The sequence below is a fragment of the Silurus aristotelis genome (genome assembly GCF_946808225.1).
Source record: "Silurus aristotelis genome assembly, chromosome: 4".
Taxonomy (NCBI): Eukaryota; Metazoa; Chordata; class Actinopteri; order Siluriformes; family Siluridae; genus Silurus; species Silurus aristotelis.
The window spans coordinates 11,247,204-11,266,492 of record NC_139577.1 but is presented as its reverse complement, the minus strand read 5'-3'; the positions used below and the strand labels follow the sequence as shown (position 1 = coordinate 11,266,492).

At 38.3% G+C, this 19,289-nt stretch overlaps 1 protein-coding gene across 1 annotated transcript in view; it reads right to left on the bottom strand.

Annotated features, from left to right (window-relative positions):
* The window catches only part of prkn (parkin RBR E3 ubiquitin protein ligase), a 162,550-nt gene extending 160,529 nt beyond the window's left edge, over positions 1-2,021 (bottom strand). Inside the window, 1 exon segment of the mRNA XM_083540027.1 lies at positions 1,899-2,021. Within this exon segment, the coding sequence (XP_083396153.1) occupies positions 1,899-1,986 (88 nt within the window). The 5' untranslated portion in view covers positions 1,987-2,021.
* Positions 2,022-19,289: the final 17,268 nt, after the last annotated feature.

Genomic DNA, 19,289 nt, shown 5'->3' with positions numbered 1-19,289 from the left:
TCAATAAAAATCACATGTACATAAGTATTCACAGCCTTTGCTCAATACTTGGTTGAAGCACATTTGGCACCAGTTACAGCCTCAAGTCTTTTTGAAAAAATGCTACAAGCTTGCACACAAAAAAAATGTAAATTGACACACCAATCTTTTGGGCAGTTTCTCTGATTCTTCTTTGCAGAACCTCTCAAGCTCCTTCAGGTTGGATGGGGAGTGTACGTGCACAGCCATTTTTTGGATTTCTCCATTGATGTTCAATCAGGTTCAAGTCTGGGCTCTGGCTGCGCCACTCAAGAACATTTACAGAGTCGTCCCATAGCCACTCCTTTGCTATATAGACTATGTGGTTAGGGTCGTTGTCCTGTTGGAAGATGAACCGTCTGAGGTCCAGAGCGCTCAGAAGCAGGTTTTCATCAAGGATGTGTCTGTACATTGCTGCATTCATCTGTTCCTCCATCCTGACTAGTCTCCCAGTTCCTGCCACTGAAAAACATCCCCACAGCATGATGCTGCTGCCACCATGCTTCACTGTAGGGATGGTATTGGCCAGGTGATGAGTGGTACCTGGTTTCTTCCAGACATAATGCATGGCATTCAGGCCAAAGAGTTCAATCTTTGTTTCTCATGGTCTGAGAGTCCTTCAGGTGCCTTTTGGCAAACTCCAGGCAGGCTGTCATGTGCTTTTTACTGAGCAGTGGGTACCATCTGGCCACTCTACCATACAGACCTGATTGGTGGAGTGTTGCAGAGATGGTTGTTCTTTTGGAAGTTTCTCCTCTCTCCACAGAGAAACGCTGGAGCTCTTTCAGAGTGACCATCGAGTTCTTGGTCACCTTCCTGACTAGGGCCCTGCTCTCCAGATCGCTCAGTTTGGCCGGGCGGCCCGCTTTAGTAAAAGTCCTGGTAGTTCCAAACTTCTTCTATTTACAGATGATTGAGGACACTGTGCTCATTGGGACCTTCAATGCTGCAGAAATGTTTCTGTTTCCTTCTCCAGGTCTGTGTCTCGATACAATCCTGTCTCTGAGATCTACAGACAATTCCTTGGACTTCATGGCTTGGTCTTGCTCTGACATGCACTGTTAATTGGAAGACCTTATATAGACACGTGTGCATTTCCAAATCATGTCCAATCAACTGAACTCCAATCGAGTTGTAGAAACATCTCAATGATGATCAGAGTAAACAGGATGCACCTGAGCTCAATTTTGAGTGTCATTTCAAAAGCTGTGCAAACTTATGTACATGTAATTTTTTTTTTTTAATACATTTGCAAAGATTTCAAATACACTTCTTTCACGTTGTCATTATGGGATATTGTTTGTAAAATATTTAAGAAAATAATGAATTTAATCCACTTTGGAATAGTTCTGTAACATAAAATGTGGGATTTATATATGCATTGATTTTAATAATGTACAAATGTATTTATATACAATTGTAATCACTGTCTGAGACTTTCTAGAAATTTAATAAACATTTTGAGATTTAAGAATTTACCCCAAAATCCGCTCCTTTCAACCCGTGTGTGTGGGGGTATGTGGTTGTGTCTGAAAGTCTGAAAAAAACGGAAAACCTCGCGAGATCTGAGAAATGAGCGCGTTGCGAAATGTCAGAAAGTCTCAAACGACCGGCAGAAATCTACTCTGACATTTGAGATATTCTCTCAACGCATTTCTGTCCGTCCATCAGCCCTAAACTCAACACACCAAAGGGGGGAAACAGTAACTTCTCTGTAGGATTATTCGGAGGTGGAAAGTAAATGCACATATAACAGCATGTTATTGGGCTTCATGAGCCAGACTCGGTTCCGTTTATATTGTCACAGATCAGCAAAAGGCATGACATAAAAAATTATCACAAAAACTTAAACAAGCTGCTTATTCAGAGTCATGGCTTACCGATCATAACTGAGACGCGAAGAGGATTCGGTACGAGGTCACGTTGTGTTTGTTGACAAGCTTTAAAGGTGGATGATGTAGCGCGCATGCGCGAAGCCGAAAGTATTTCTGGGAAAACTAGTCCCGCACGCAGTTAGTCACGTGGAATCGTCAGTGTATTTGGGTTTAATACATTTTATTTTGATTTACTAGCTAAAAGTATAATAATCCGGTAATTAGTTAATAACAGTGACAATTAATTTCCAAAAAAAAAAAAAAAAAACAGAAAGTGAGCAGGAAGGCATGGGATTAAAGTTTTTGCCCTCATCAAAGATATAACAAAAAATATAGTCTATTATATAATCTGACAATAAAATATACTTGCATATAAATGTGCACTTATGTATAAAACAATAAGATTATATCAATAAATTAAATGAATTGATTCATATACAGTAGTTAATCTAAATGTTGTACACACAAATACTGTTAAAAGGGTTACTATGTATGCTTATATTTGGTTTTTATTTTAAAGAAATTAACATATAACTCAAAACATGTGTTCCTTTTTCTCTGTCAGAAGGGAGTGTATAATCTGTATTCTGTTCTGGGAGTGAAGATTTTCTATTCAAATTACTGAATTGATATTAGAAACCAAAAACAACAAAAAAATTGTGACAGTTTGATCAGAAGGTTTAAATGCGCATGTGAATTTTATATACGGAAAGTGGAAGCTCAGTGGTTAAGATGTTGGACTTCTGATAAATGTCATTAGCAATCCGATCCGTATCATTAGTGCATTGTGACTGATCATGATCCCAAGTTTATTGTGTTATTTTATTGCAGAGAAATAAAGGAATGAACCGCAACAGTTCTGGAACCAAGATTAATCTGTACCAACATATTGGAAAGGGTGAAGGTGTGAAGAAAGAAAGGATCTGCTTATGATCCAAAACATATAAACTGATCCAGTGTGGTGGAGGTAGTGTCCAGTATAGGCTTGCATTGCTGTATCTGGAATAGATTTACCAATGATGGAAATAGCAGAATAATTTCAGAAGTGTTCAGAAACATTATGTTTCACACACACACACACACACACACACACACACACACACACACACACACACACACACACACACACACACACACACACACACACACACACACACACTCAAAACAAACAACAATTGAAAGAAGCTATTACAAGCCTGGCTAAGCATCATAAAAATTAAATGCAACAATTTGGTGATTCAAGCTATGCAAGCAAGTGCTATACAACTTAATTTCCTTTTAGACCATTGTTGTCTGACTGAAACCATCTTTACTCTTAACTGTGGGTATAAAATGACTGAAAAGAGTTGTATTTAAATACAGTAGAGCATTCTTGAGCCAGTTTTCTAAACATGTTTTGTTCCAAACAATGCATTGTTTCTTTTATAAAGTTCTAGAAATCATAAAGGTTAGTTATAAAACGTAGCCATGACCATGCTACTACATATTCTTTTGAAAAAACGCATATTTTTCTCCCTGTTTTGGCCTCCCGTTCACATCGAGATGTTGTTTTCAGTCAACAAAAACCTCACTTTTTGAAAACGCTCTCCAAAGTGGATAAGTTTGAAAATGCCATTTTAGCGTCACAGTGCAGACTGTAAAAATCTAGGTTTTTGATGTATTTTTAGTCATTGCCACAACATTTCAAAGAGCCAAAAAGTAGATAAATGCCAGTTGGAAATTACATTTTGCTTATACACAGCACAGGGACGTGATGGTTTTCAGACGTTTCAGTGTGGATGAGCAACTTTTGGAAATGATCGAAAACAAAAGTGTGGATATGGAGCATTTAGTGTAGTCTAGTGTAACTAGTGTAGGCGTAGCCTGAGAACAAATATCGAATTAATTATTAATCCCAGGACCATCTAGAATTCAGTTTTTCAAGTTTTTATTTTGTTACACAGCTATAAAATGTATTGAATTGTATTGCTTTTAAAGTTATTAGCTGGGTTGACTGCTTACTTGACTTGAATGGCCTTGTAAATTTTGATCATATAAATTTTAAATATTGTCACCATAAATCTAATAACTTTTTTTATGATAATGGGTTTGTGAATGAAAAGCTCTGTGGCTGCAAGTCATGGCCAGAAAATGTAGTCAAATCAAGGTTCAATTCAATTTAAATTCACTTTTTCTTCGTAGAGTGCTTAAATGCAGAACTGTTCATGCAACCTGCAGTTCTAAACCATTGTAGTTCAGTGTTTATAATAATTACAGTACAAATTCATCCTCAAGTGGATTTTATGGTTATTTCAACTGTATGCAGTACAGAAGAATGAAACAACATTCCCCTGGGACCAAGGCTACATAAAACAACATTAATTAACACTAGATTAATTAATAAAATAAAAAAAATGTTTTAAACAAAACTAACTAGAATGCACATGAGACTACATAAAGTGCAAACAACATTTAGTGCAAAAAAACACAATGCAATAATAATACTGTAACTAATACACAGACCTCAATATGAGATGCTAAATTGTCTAATATAATACTTTTTAGTCGTCTATATAATAATAAATATGTAAATATGTAAATGTTTGGTGATGGTGTTTGAGTCTTTGTGTGTGTGTGTGTATATATTGTGTGTGTGTGTGTGTGTGTGTGTGTGTGTGTGTGTGTGTGTGTGTGTGTGTGTGTGTGTGTGTGTGTGTATCAATCCAGGTCTTATAGCTTTTGGAAAAAACCTTGATGATCTTCTCAGCCGTCCTCAAAATCTGCTGTAGGATTTTTATATCTGAGACGGCACGATTCCCAACCCTGGCAGTGATGCCGCAGCTCAGGATGCTCTCAATAGTTTCTTTCTAAAAATGTAGAGAGGATAGGTGGTGGAAGCTGGGCTTTCTTTAGAAAGCGTTCTCAGGAACTGCTCTGCATCCTGAAAATAATGCAGATTTTGCATATTATAATTTTTTTTTATATGCAAGTCCTTAGATAGAAAGATTTTATTCATGGAAAAGAGGATTAGATCTATCTGGAATTGGCTTGCTCTGAACTGTGTGTTTTGTAGTGTACTCTTTAATAAATGCATGGAGCTGTTTAATCTGGTGAAACGGTAAATGATGTAAATCTCATTAATATTCAAATTGAAAAAAGAGGCATCAATGAAATGTTTTCTGCACCTCCTCAAGTATGCAGTGGCATATTACAAGTTAACTGGCACCATAAAATGATTGACTAAACACGATTCAATTTGCATATTAATGAGTCAGATGACACATTATAATATTTGCCCGTTTCTTTAGCTTTTTCCCAACAGGAAGCATGTGTCATTTCAGACATTTTATTATCCAGAAATGACTGATAGTTTTGAAAAACAAACTTTTAAAAATATCTAAATTTTATGTTTCATCATGTGCGTCAAGTTTGGGTTCTGCTCGAGGTGAACAGAAAACAATTAGACAGATTTTCTTCAACGGCTTCCTACCCCATGCTGTTTCACAGTGTGATACTGGATGTTGTGATTTTAACCTAAAGCCTTTTTTTAAATGGTCTGTTTGTGTGTGGGGGGGGAGGGGGTAGGGGGGTGTAAATTTGACTGTAATGCATTGATCTAACAACATCCCTGGCTGTCATTTTCAGAATTATCCTGTCAAAAGGCCAGCAATTTTTTTAAAGAATTTAGACTGTTATTACTGAGTGTTGTTTCTCAATTCAAATGTCAAATGATTTTAAAGTGCCTGGAGGAAATAATTGGCTAGTCAGAAATGATAGAAACCTTTGTTTCTTTTTTCTTTCTTTTAAAAGCTTCAGAAACAACTGATCTAGAAATTTGAAAGCTTACCTCACACGGTTTTATCCAGGTTACATTCATAATTTTCTAATAGTCAATACACACATGAGAGTTAGAATGCAAAGTTGGTTCCATATGTTTAAAATGAAGTAATTATGATGTAATTGATGTGTTTCAGGTATAATTTAAGTAGTTTAGCAAAAGTAGCATGTCCAGTTTATTAGGATCAAAAGTAATTGTAAATAGCATTAATTCAAGGATTATTTTTAATACCTGGATGCAAATCATTTGCAGTCAAAGACTGCTTAACATCTGGAACCTATGGACATTACCAAATGCAGTTTCCTTTCTTCAGATGCAATTTAAGACCTTTATAGCAGCGCAGTTTTGTTTTTATTAAGTTAAAATTATTGTTCATTTTTTGGTTGTGGCCTGATTAGTTGATGACTTGATGAAGCTCTGTTGTTGTTTTCATAGTATGATTTGGAACATTTGTCCTGTAAAGAAACTCCCTGTCATTTATGCAGCTTTTGACTGAAATACTGAAAAGGAGAAAATACACTTTAGAATTCATAATGCTACTTCAATCAGCGATCCCATTATCAAATAACACCAGTCAGTCAGATCTATTGTTAGCCATACTTGCCAATTCTGTAGCATTGCCCTCATGTTAGACAGATGAAGTGCTGTGCTTAAGATCAGAGGTCTCTTTCATATGAAGGGACAAAAATCAAACTTGATAGGGAGCCATGGGCCAAAAGTAAATGCTACATTATACCAGTATTATACAGTATTATATATATATAAAAAAAAAAAATTGCCCCTCATTTATGAGTTTCCACGAGCACTCTGTCTCAGAGCTTCTACAAGCGGCGCTCCATCTCAGAGCTTCTACGAGCGCGCCGCTCCGTCTCAGAGCTTCTACGAGCGTGCCGTGCCATTTCAGAGTTCCTACGAGTGCGCCGCGCCCTCCCAGAGTTCTTATGAGCGCGCCGTGCCGTCTCAGAGTTCCTACGAGCGCACCGCGCCGTCTCAGAGATCCTACGAGTGCGCCGCTCCGCCCCAGTATTCCGCCGAGGGTGCCGCTCCGCCCCAGTGCTCCGCCTGGTCATGATGAGGATGTCGTACCGCCGCCTGGTTGCGACGAGGCCGCTCGGACTCTGGATTCTGCCGTGAGTGTCGCTCGGCCTCTGGACTTCGCCGTGGGCGTCGCTCGGCCTCTGGACTTCGCGGTGGCCGTTGTTGGCCTCTGGACTCCGCCGTGGGAGTCGTTTAGTCTCTGGACTCTGCAGAGGATGTCGCTCTGCCCCTGATCTTTGCCAAGGGCATTGCTCAGCCTCTGGTCTCTGCCGAGGATGACGCTCAGCCATCGGTCTTCGCCAAGGGTGTCGCTCTGTTCCAGATCTCTGTTGTGGGCGTCGCTCTATTCCAAGTCTTCACAGAGGGTGTCGCTCCACCTCGGGTCCTTCCCGACCTTCCCCGGTTTCTAGCCGGTGCGTTCCAGGCCTCCTCCTTCGACCCTGGACGGTTGGCAGGGCCTGCCTCGGAGTGCCCTGGCCCGCCTGGTGTGGGTGGTTTTGGGGCGTCAGGTGCTGCCCCTGGAGAGGGGTAATGTCAGGAATCCACCTGCCATGCCCCTCCTCGGCAGTTGTCATGCTGCCTCGTTCTGCCGCTCCCGGCTTTAACGAGAGACAGGGGTCTCGTTACCGATAACCCATATAAGCTCTCATTCCCCTCTCACTCATGTCAGACCTACTTTATGGCTACGGACACTGACCTCGCTCGAGGCTGCCAGCATTCCCCGCTGGTTCTGTGGATTACTTTCCATTCCGTGGATTATACTCCTTCTATGTATACTCCTTCCCCGTTCCATGGATTGCGTAACTCTGCATGACTTGTGTGTGTGTGTGTGTATTCTGATTAAAGCATTATAGAGTTACTCCTGCTTTCAGCTCGTGGTCCGCACCCTGACACTAATGCACCTATTCAAGGTACAAGCATTACAGCCATATGCTTGTAATATCAGTGAACTCTAATAAGAGTTATTAAACTAAGCCCTTTTTTTTAAGGTTTTTGCAAATTGGGATGGAAAAAATCTGGATATGATGGAGGCGTCACTTAGTTTGCCACTCAGTTTACACGTGTTCAAGATCACCAGACTGAAAGTCTGCTCACAGAGGAAAATAATGTCAAAGTTTTGCAGCTTTAAAATAAAGTAAAATAAATTTTATGATACATGTTCAATTAGAAATTCAAATCATTTTTTCCCTTTTTTTTTTCTCTTATCTTATATAGCATGGTGAGCTAAATTAAAATTCACCACAGGCAAATTCTGGGCACCCGTGGTTTGGGTATCTCTGCTTTAGATCATGGACTCTTCCTTTCCTTCTCCATACTCTTCTCTTTTCATCGTTCTGGCAAAGGGTATTCTTGGTTTTACCTTTTCAATTAATTTTGTTTCAGAACTTTGCAAGCTTTTAAATTGTTTTATATAATAATATAGATTACATCTAATTGCCTTTCTGCTACCAGTGGTTTGTATCTTAAGGTAAAAACCCTCTGCATTTATATTCATGAAGGCGTTTTTTTGTAGACTTTGACACTGATATCTCCTTGTGAGGGTTCTTGACCTGGCTATATGTGGTGAGGGGGTTTTGTCTTCTCCAAGGACAGAATTCTGTGATCACTCAAATTGTTGCTGTGGCCCTCTCTCCCTCAGAAAACCTTCTCAGTTGGAAAATAAAACAAGAAAGCTGGACTGGTGTTGAGGGACCAGGTAAGGTTCTCCTATGTAAATAATGGGACTAATATTAGAATGCATATAAATCTATTATCATTATTATAAATCTATTATGAATTTTTATATAGATCTATTTAAATAGATGTAACATGTAATAAGTGAAATAGGTTGTGTTCTGCTTTTAACAGTGGATGATGAAGTACACAAACCATGTACTTGAGTTAAAGTAAATATACAGTGGGTAAAATATTACTAGTAATATTTCACTTGAGTAAAAGTACAAAAGTATTCACCTTCAAATTGACTTAAATATTTAAAGGACTATGATTTACTGTGGTAATAATGTTCCTATTATCATTTTGTCACAAAAATCTTTTATATGACAACTCAGTTTATATGCAAAGACTCTAGTGTTACTCAAGCGCCAATCAAAACAAGTTCAAAACAGAGCAAGCGCTCGACCCTGATTGGTGGCTTGCTGTGTGATTGACCAGTTACATTTTTATACACTGAAAAATAATAAGGAACAACTGATTTCACAAAATGTAGTTGAGAAAAAAGGAAGATATTTGACTTTGAAATGTAGTAAAAATGTAAGTAAAAGTCTCTCCAAATGGAAATACTGAAAGTACTGATATGCAAAATAGCTACTGAAGTACAGTAACAAATTACATTTACTTCTTTTCTGTTCATCACTTTTAATTCACAGTAAAAAGTGGTCACAAGCTGCAAAATGTCAAAGAGAACCTCAATTTGATCTTGTGGTAATGCTGATCATTTCAAGTCAAGTCAAGTCAAGAAGCGTTTCAACCGTATATAGCTGACGCAGTACACAGTGAAATGGAACAATGTTTCTCCTGAAACACAGGGCTAAGGATTATTAAGTGTCTTTGCCACATAAAGTGCATTGTGTGCAACCTGGTGCAAACAGTGAAAAGACAACACAAAACAGTGCAAGACAGCACAAGACAGTGCAAGACAAATACACAAAATACAAAATATCGCAGCCAGTAAACCTGTTGTATATTGCACACTCTTGAGTGTACACTTTGACAACGATACGCCTACCTTTTTTTGAGGGTTCTTGACTAGATTTCTGTTCAGAATTCAGAATTCTGTGACATCCAAATTGTTTATGTGGCTGTCTCTCACTGATATTTTTTTTTTTTATAGGGCTTTCTCTATTTCTCTGATGGGTCTGTTTTTATTTTTTAGTCTCATGATAACCTACTTTATTTGCATAACACTTTGGATTGTAGCTTGAGAGTTCCCAAAAACAAATACCTAATGCAATTAAACATTAGAAATTACTCCAGACCCTATTCTGTCATGCAATAAGAAGGAAACAGCTTATCAGTCGATTGTCCTATTCCTTTAGAGCCTGTGAAAATGAAGGGACTATGTAAACACCAGCCATCATTTTTACAGTTAATCTGAATATATCTGTTAAACCCCCTGAAAATAAGGCTGAAAAACTTAAATCCTAAGATAATTGCTTTATTTAAAAATCATTATAATGGTGTACAGAGGCAAGATTTTTTTTAATGGACCGATGCGAATCTGTGAATCTTACCATCCCTACTGTATAATACTGATACTGTGATGATACATATTAATATTTTATTCCCATATGCCTTATTTTGTCACATTATGTGGGAGCTTTTGTGTCTTCTTCATGACAAACTGACAAATATGTATAAAGGCTTATTTCAATAGGTACTACCTGAACTTTAATGACATAACTGAGGGTATTTCTGGTGCTTCTGGTATAAAGCCTACTGTACAACACAATTGTATACTGATGGTTTTAATACTTTGTTAGGAACAGGTCATCAGAAAATTGACACTGTAACATGTATATTTATTTATATTTTTTCTGTATTTTAAGTGACTTGGTGCTATTTTACAGAAACATTTCAATATTGAAATGAAACATAACAATTCATGACAAATGTTTCTGCAATTTAAGACATATTTGTTTATGTTCTTGTCCATATTTTCCATTAGAAAGTGAACATATATTGTTATAAGTTTAATAATAATAATAATAATAATAATAATAATAATAATAATAATAATAATAATAATAATAATAGTAATATGTTTAAAATTAAGTATAACATTTTTGAACATCCCATTCAGCATTTAGTTCAAATATTAGGTTTTATTAACCTTTATTTTATAAGATGTTCCATTACATATTGGAGTGTGCTTATGGAGATTTCTACTGATCCGCTTAAGTAAGTCAGGTACTGATGTAGGTGAGGTGAGGAGGCAGGTGGTGCAGTCAGCAGTCCAGTTCATCCCAGAGGTGTTCAATAGGGTTAAGGTCAGAGCTCTATAGCAGGCCCCTCAAGATCTTCATAAATAATCAAAATACAGCTATTTATTAACTGTTTCTTAACAACAATGATATTATTGATAACAACTTGAGAGAACATTATTTTCTAAATATTCACATGAAGGTCAGAGCATCTAAATATGACTGTGATTTCAAACTGACATGGACTCCACATATGCAAAACCTTGTGGTTAATTTGAGATTAAATCCATCATAGCGTTGTCTAAAAGGAGCATGAGGAACTCCTCATGCCTCATGCTTGCATCTTGCACTGTCTTGTGTTGTCTTTGCACTGTTTGAACCAGGTTGCACACAATGCACTTTATGTGGCGAGGACACTTACCAGTCCTTAGCCCTGTGTTTTCTGTGATGTAGCTCTATGTTGTTTTATGTAGCACCAGGGTTCAGGAGGAACGTTGTTTCATTTCACTGTGTACTGCGTCAGCTTTATATGGTTGAAATAACATTAAAAGCTTTTTGACTTGAACATCAAGACCTTTGTACAATGCAGTTAACATGGTCAGTATCACACACGACCTAGAAATAGTGCAGAATCTTGAATACTACATGTTGAAGATTTACAGCTGAAGGTTATAGTTTATTCTGTTTATGGTCCCATATTATTCATTTCCTCACAGACAACATGAACCCCACTGCTTATATGACATTAAAGCCTTTTTTAAATTGTGAATGCCAGATATTACAGTGCACACATATACTCATATACAGCGGTTAAATGAATAACATTGGAAGTAGCAGTAATCTTCATGGAGAGATGATAATTGGAGTTTTCCTCTTCTCCATGCATTCTTCTCCTCTATGTGGTATTTGGCCTAGGCAGCTGTGGCTCCTGCTGAACATTGGTAAGGCAGGGTGGACCATAAGGGGATTCTCTCGACATGCAGTTTGATTGCTTTTTTTTTTTTTTTCATAAACCATTCTTTCTCTCAGTCGGCTCTGTGATCCTGTGTTACCATTTTAGTTGATTCTTTTGCTTTTGCTTTCTATTTATCTTATAATCTTAGCTTTTGCCCTGTGTGCTTCGGTGTTTTTTGCTTCACTTTTCTTGTCATCTAATTTGAGACCTTGAGTTATGGTGTTTTATCTGAGATTTTTGGCTCATTTGGTATTATGTTATTTTTTGTAAATATAACATTGGAAATTTTACTCTTTTTTTAATGCAAAATATGCACCTGTGCATTCATGCAATTAACTAATCATTCAATCATGTGGCGTCAGCAACAATGCAAAAATCTATGCAGATACAGGTCACAAAATCAAAATGACTGTATCTGCCCATGGTTGTTGAATCCAGGTGGACAGGTGTGAGTATTTCAGAAACGGCTGATCTCCTTGAATTTTCACATGCAACTGTCACTTCATGTGAAAACATCAACTGAAGCTCTTGCCATGTATGTGCATGATTTTATATACTGCGCTGCTGCCACAAGATCATATTTACATTACATTAACCCTTGGATTATACTTTGTTGTATTTCATAATTTCAGATTTATTTAAGGGTTAAAATGAATGAACAATCAAAAGCCCAGATGTGTTTCAGCAATTAATGAGGTACAGAAAGAATTGTAAAATAATGCCTATGTGATGTGAGAAATCAGCAGGACTGTCCAGGTCCTGACCCCCAAGAATATTTAAAGTGGCTACATTTTTTTTTTTTTTTTTTTTTGCATGTGTTAAATCTAATTGAATCATACCTTTAATAAGAACACACTGAGATTTCAAGATACAACACTTGGACCGAAGTATTGGGACACCTGACTTTTCCAGCCACATGTGGTTCCTCTCCAAACTGTTATCACAAAGTTGGAGGCACACAAGCCAGTTCCATGAAAAGATGGTTTACCTTGGTTGAAGTGGAAGATTGCCTTCTATAGAGCCCTGACCTCAACACCTTTGGGATGAATGTGAACACTGACGGCACCCCGGGCCTCCTCACCTCACCTACATTAGTACCTGACTTTACTAATACCCTTGTAGCTGAATGAGCACAAATCTCCACAAACACACTGCAAAATCTAATGGAGCATCTTTCTTTTTTTTTTGTCTATACAGAGTACTTAAAAAAAAATTCAATATTAATTTTAATTATTTTATTTTATATATCAATATATATATATATTATTTTGATATTATTTAGCTATTTTAATTTCAAAATGTTAAACAAATTAACCAATTGTACAAAATCCATTTTAAGGCTCAATAATGGCTCAATGTACAAAAATGGTCAAATTACCAAATTGTCAGAGAAGATTATATCTCAATTTCTGTTTTGCTATGCTTTGTATCATCACTGTTAACATTATACATTGTGGCATTTGTGTGTAAGAAAAGGTGCAGAAAATCTGAGACGACAGAATTCAAAAACCATTGAAAACCCTGACCCAGATGATTGAGTACAGTTTAAACTAAACACTAAGCAAGTCCAGTTGAGACCACTTCAAATAGTTGACCATCTGACTAAACAAAATCCATAATCCAGCATTACAATTTACTGTCGGCCATAGACTCTGTACAGGTTAAATCATATTTGTTTTGTTTTTTTTATTTAATTATGTATCTGTGTTTAACCATCCTATTTGCATTGGATTTAAGTGACCTGCGAGCACACAGAAACTTTTCCTGAACCATGCTATATAGAATGAAAGATGGCAGTGACATCTGCAACGGCTCGCCCTTTCCAGAAACCCCTTAAACCAGTTAATATGCTGATGAGAAGTATTGAATATGAAAGTTGGATTGGAAAAAAGTGTAGGACTAACTCTAGCATTATTTCTATAATTGTATTATATTTTTTTATTTTATTTTTATTTATAAACCTGTAGTATTTAGTGGAAATATAATGAGGTAAAACCAAAGGTTATTTTCCGGTTCTGTCTCCAGGCAGATGCAGCTCTACCTCTGCCATGTTAATCAACATTCTATGTGACTCTCAGGACACGTCTCGCTCTCCGTAGTGTTGTGATACGTCGTTTTCACGTAGCAGCAGCGGTGCTGAGAGAACGCGCTTGAGAAACAGTTTAGCGAGGAGAAATCAATCTACATATCAAATATTGGTCACAAGTTATGGGGCCTTTTCTGCATAATATAAAAAGTATTGCGCATCTACTAATAATTTATATATATATATATATATATATATATATATATATATATATATATATATATATATATATATATATATATATATATATAATTTTACTGATGCAAATTATGTAAAAAAATTATCTTTTCATTTCGTTTGCATTCGATGCGCCACATCATTCACTTTAATGCCGATGCCCTGATGCGAATCATTGAATCTTACCATCACTACTGTAAATAAATTACAGTATAAGGTTTGACGTCTTTTTACAACCCAAAGTATACCCACAGCATTTTTAGCATATGTGCAAATACCATGAAGATTAATTTCATATAAACATCTAAACATTTACAGCATTCCTGCATACTGAATAATAAAAATACAAAACTCTTGTGTTTTCTCTCATTCACTGCAATTTCGAGTCATCAGTCCACCTACACACGTTTCCTGTGGTAGGAGAAAACCAGAGTATCAAAGGGAATTCAGAGGAGTAATTATGTCATTTAACTTTACTAGCTTTACTAGTGGCTTTACTAATAGCTTTACTCTGGTTAGGGTTGTGGTGCAGCTGGAACACTGGGTTCAACACACATGCATATATATATATATATATATATATATATATATATATATATATATATATATATATATATATATATATATATATATATATATATATATATACAGTGAGGAAAATAAGTATTTAAACACCCGGCTATTTTGCTGAAATTGTCATCGTAGGTGCATGTCCACTGTTATACAAATAAATAGTTTAAAAATCATATATTGTGATTTCGGGATTTTTTTTTTAGATTATGTCTCTCACAGTGGACATGCACCTACAAAGACAATTTCAGACCCCTCCATGGTTTCTAAGTGGGAGAACTTGCAAAATAGCAGGGTGTTCAAATACCTATTTTCCTCACTGTATATATATATATATATATATATATATATATATATATATATATATATATATATATATATATATATATATATATATAATAGGGCAGATTGTGGTTGGCTTTGCTAAATGGATGGAAAAGGCAGTGGTAAACACTTATTTTAAGAAGAAGGAGGATCATAGGGTGATATATAAGCGTGGAGGAAGGTGCACACAGGTGGACTATGTTCTATGTAGGAGATGCAAACTGAAGGAGATTGGAGACTGTAAGGTGTTGGCAGGGGACAGTGTAGCTAGACAGCATTGGATGGTGGTCTGTAGGATGGATTGGAGGTGAAGTGGAAGAGGTGGAGAGTGAGGACTGAAAGAAGAATAAGATGGTGGATACGTAAGGAGGAAGACTGTAGTGTGAGGTTCAGGGAAGAGGTCAGACAGGGGCTCTGTGGTGGTGAAGAGGTGCTGGATGATTGGGCAACTACTGCAGAAGTGATAAGGGAGACAGCTAGAAAGGCACTTGGTGTGATATCTGGAAATAGAAAGGAAGACAAAGAGACATGGTGGTGGAATGAGGAAGTGCAGGAGAGCATAAGGAGAAAGAGGTTCACAAAACAGAACTGGGATCGACAGAGTGATGAGAAAAGTAGGCAGGAGTACAAGGAGATGCAGCAGCAGGTAAAGAGGGATGTGGTGAAAGCCAAGGAAAAGGCATATGCTATAGGAGCTGTATGAGAGGTTGGACACTAAGGAAGAAGAAAAGGATTTATACCGATTGGCCAGGCAGAGGGACCGAGCTGGAAAGGATGTGCTGCAAGTTAGAGCAATAAAGGATGGAGATGGAAATGTGTTGACTAGTGAGGAGAGTGTGTTGAGAAAATGGAGGGAGTATTTTGAGCAGCTGATGAATGAGAAAATTGAGAGAGAAAAGGTTGGATGATGTGGGTATGGTGAAGCAGGAAGTGGATAGGATTAGTAAGGAGGAAGTGAGAGCAGCGATTAAGAGGATGAAAAGTGGAAAGTCAGTAGGACCAGATGACATACCAGTAGAAGCATGGAGATGTTTAGGAGAGATGGCAGTGGAGTTTTTAACCACGTTGTTTAAAAGATTTTGGAATGTGAGAGGATGCCTGAAGAATGGAGAAGGAGTGTGCTGGTACCGATCTTTAAGCATAAGGGAGATGTGCAGACCTGCAGTAACTACAGGGGAATTAAGTTGATCAGTCACACCATGAAGTTATGGAAAAGAGTAGTGGAAGCCAGGTTGAGAGAAGAGGTGACCATCTGTGAGCAACAGTATGGTTTTATGCTGATAAAGAGCACCACAGACGCATTATTTGCTTTGAGAATGTTAATGGAGAATTAAAGAGAAGATCAGAAGGAGTTGCATTGTGTGGTTGTGGATTTAGAGAAATCGTACTACAGGGTGCCGAGAGAGGAGATGTGGTATTGTGTGAGGAAGTCAGGTGTGTCAGAGAAGAATGTGAGGGTGGTGCAGGACATGTATGAAGACAGGAGGTACACGCTGAAGAGAAGGGGAATGAAAGTCAGTAGGTGTAAGACAGAGTACATGTGTGTGAATGAGAGGGAGGGCAGTGGAGTAGTCTGGTTGCAGGGAGGAGAGGTGGAGAAAGTACCTGGGGTCAACAGTGCAAAGTAACGAGGAGTGTGTAAGAGAAGTGAAGAAAAGAGTGCAGGCAGGGTGGAGTGTGTGGAGAAGAGTGATAGGAGTGATTTGTGATAGTAGAGTATCTGCAAGAGTAAAAGGGAAAATTTATAGGACTGTGTTGAGACCTGCGATGTTGTATGGTTTCAGAGACAGTGGAATTAAGTAAAAGACAGGAGGTGGAGCTGAAGGTAGCAGAGCTGAAGATGATGAGATTTTTGTTGGGAGTGATGAGGATGGACAGGATTAGAAATGAGTTTATAAGAGGGACAGCAGATGTATGACGTTTTGGAGACAAGGTGTCAGGGATTCACCCTGCCACGCCCCCCTCTGTAGCTGTCAGGGATTCACCCTGCCACGCCCCCCTCTGTAGCTGTCAGGGATTCACCCTGCCACGCCCCCCTCGATAGCAGTCACGCTGCTTTCCAAGATTACCGACAGCTGTGGCTCATTAAAGAACAGACTACTTAAACTCACGTTCTTGAGTCACAGGCTGTCGGTTGTTATATTGTCAAGCTGGACAATCGCGTGGCTGCTCGACCGCCGGCTGTATATCCGAATTCCACTTCCGACTTGGATTACTCATTGCCGAAGGCTTTATGGATTATGCTTGGGACATTCGAACTCATAGCGGACAACGCGTATCGAGCGGATGTCTTTGTTGTTTTCTACGGCTTATGAGTGTTTTTGTGTTGTACGGTTTTTTGAAATAAAAGGACAATGATCGGACTATATCGGCTTCCGCGTCTGCAGCCTGACACAAGGTGAGGGTGGCGAGATTGAGATGGTTTGGACATGTGCAGAAGAGGGACATGGGGTATACTGGTTAGAGAATGCTGAGGATGGAGCCCCAGGAAGGAGAAAAAGAGGAAGATAAAGGAGGAGTTTTATGGATGTGGTGAGGGAAGACATGCAGGAAGTTGGTTTGAAAGAGGCAGATGTAGAGGACAGGGGGGTATGGAGACGGATGATCCGCTGTGGCGACCCATAATGGGAGTAGCCGAAAGAAGAAGAAGAAGTGTGTGTGTGTGTGTGTATGTATATATATATATATATATATATATATATATATATATATATATATATATATATATATATATATATATATATATATATATATACACACTCACCGGCCACTTTATTAGGTACACCTTACTAGTACCGGGTGGGACCCACTTTTGCCTTCAGAACTGCCTTAATCCTTCGTTGCATGGATTCAACAAGGTACTGGAAACATTCCTCAGAGATTTTGTTCCATGTTGACATGATAGCATCACGCAGTTGCTGCAGATTGCTGTGAATCTCCCGTTCCACCACATCCAAAAGGTGCTCTATTGGGTTGAGATCTAGTGACTGTGGAGGCCATTTGAGTACAGGGAACTCATTGTCATGTTGAAGAAATCAGTCTGAGATGATTCGCGCTTTATGACATGGCTCGTTATCCTGCAGGAAGTAGCCATCAGAAGATGGGTACACTGTGGTCATAAAGGGATGGACATGGTCAGCAACAATTCTCATGTAGGCTGTGGCATTGACACGATGCTCAATTGGTACTAATGGGCCCAAAGTGTGTCAAGAAAATATCCCCCACATCATTACACCACCACCACCAGCCTGAACCGTTGATACAAGGCAGGATGGATCCATGCTTTCATGTTGTTGACGTCAAATTCTGACCCTACCATCCGAATGTGGCAGCAGAAATCAAGACTCATCAGACCAGGCAACGTTTTTTCAATCTTCTAGAACAGGAAACTGAGGCTACAATTCGCACAGGTTCACCAAAATTGGACACAATTTTGGTGAGCCTGTGCGAATTGTAGCCTCAGTTTCCTTTTCTTAGCTGTCAGGAGTGGCACCCGGTGTGGTCTTCTGCTGCTGTAGCCCATCCGCCTTAAGGCTCGACGTGTTGTCCATTCAGAGATGCTCTTCTGCATACCTCAGTTGTAATGAGTGGTTATTTGAGTTACTGTTGCCTTTCTATCAGCTCGAACCTGTCTGGCCATTCTCCTCTGACCTCTGGCATCAACAAGGCATTTGCGCCCACAGAACTGCCGCTCACTGGATATTTTCTCTTTTTTCGGACCATTCTCTGTAAACCCTAGAGATGGTTGTGCATGAAAATCCCAGTAGATTAGCAGTTTCTGAAATACTCAGACCAGCCCGTCTGGCACCAACAACCACACCACGTTCAAAGTCACTTAAATCACCTTTCTTCCCCATTCTGACGCTCGGTTTAAACTGCAGCAGATTGTCTTGACCATGTCTACATGCCTAAATGCATTGAGTTGCTGCCATGTAATTGGCTGATTAGAAATTTATTTTTTATTAGAAAAATATATATATATATGATGGAAAGGATGTAATTAATAAATGTGTGTTTCGTTTAAAGGTTTTAATTTGCCTCTTTTATATATAGTATATACAGTGAGGAAAATAAGTATTTGAACACCCTGCTATTTTGCAAGTTCTCCCACTTAGAAATCATGCAGGGGTCTGAAATTGTCATCGTAGGTGCATGTCCACTGTGAGAGACATAATCTAAAAAAAAAAATCCAGAAATCACAATATATGATTTTTAAACTATTTATTTTTATGATACAGCTGCAAATAAGTATTTGAACACCTGTCTATCAGCTAGAATTCTGACCCTCAAAGACCTGTTAGTCTGCCTTTACAATGTCCACCTCCACTACATTTATTATCCTAAATTAGATGCACCTGTTTAAGGTCATTAGCTGCATAAAGACACCTGTCCACCCCATACAATCAGTAAGAATCCAACTACTAACGGAAAAGATGGAAAAGACCAAAGAGCTGTCCAAAGACACTAGAGACAAAATTTATACACCTCCACAAGGCTGGAAAGGGCT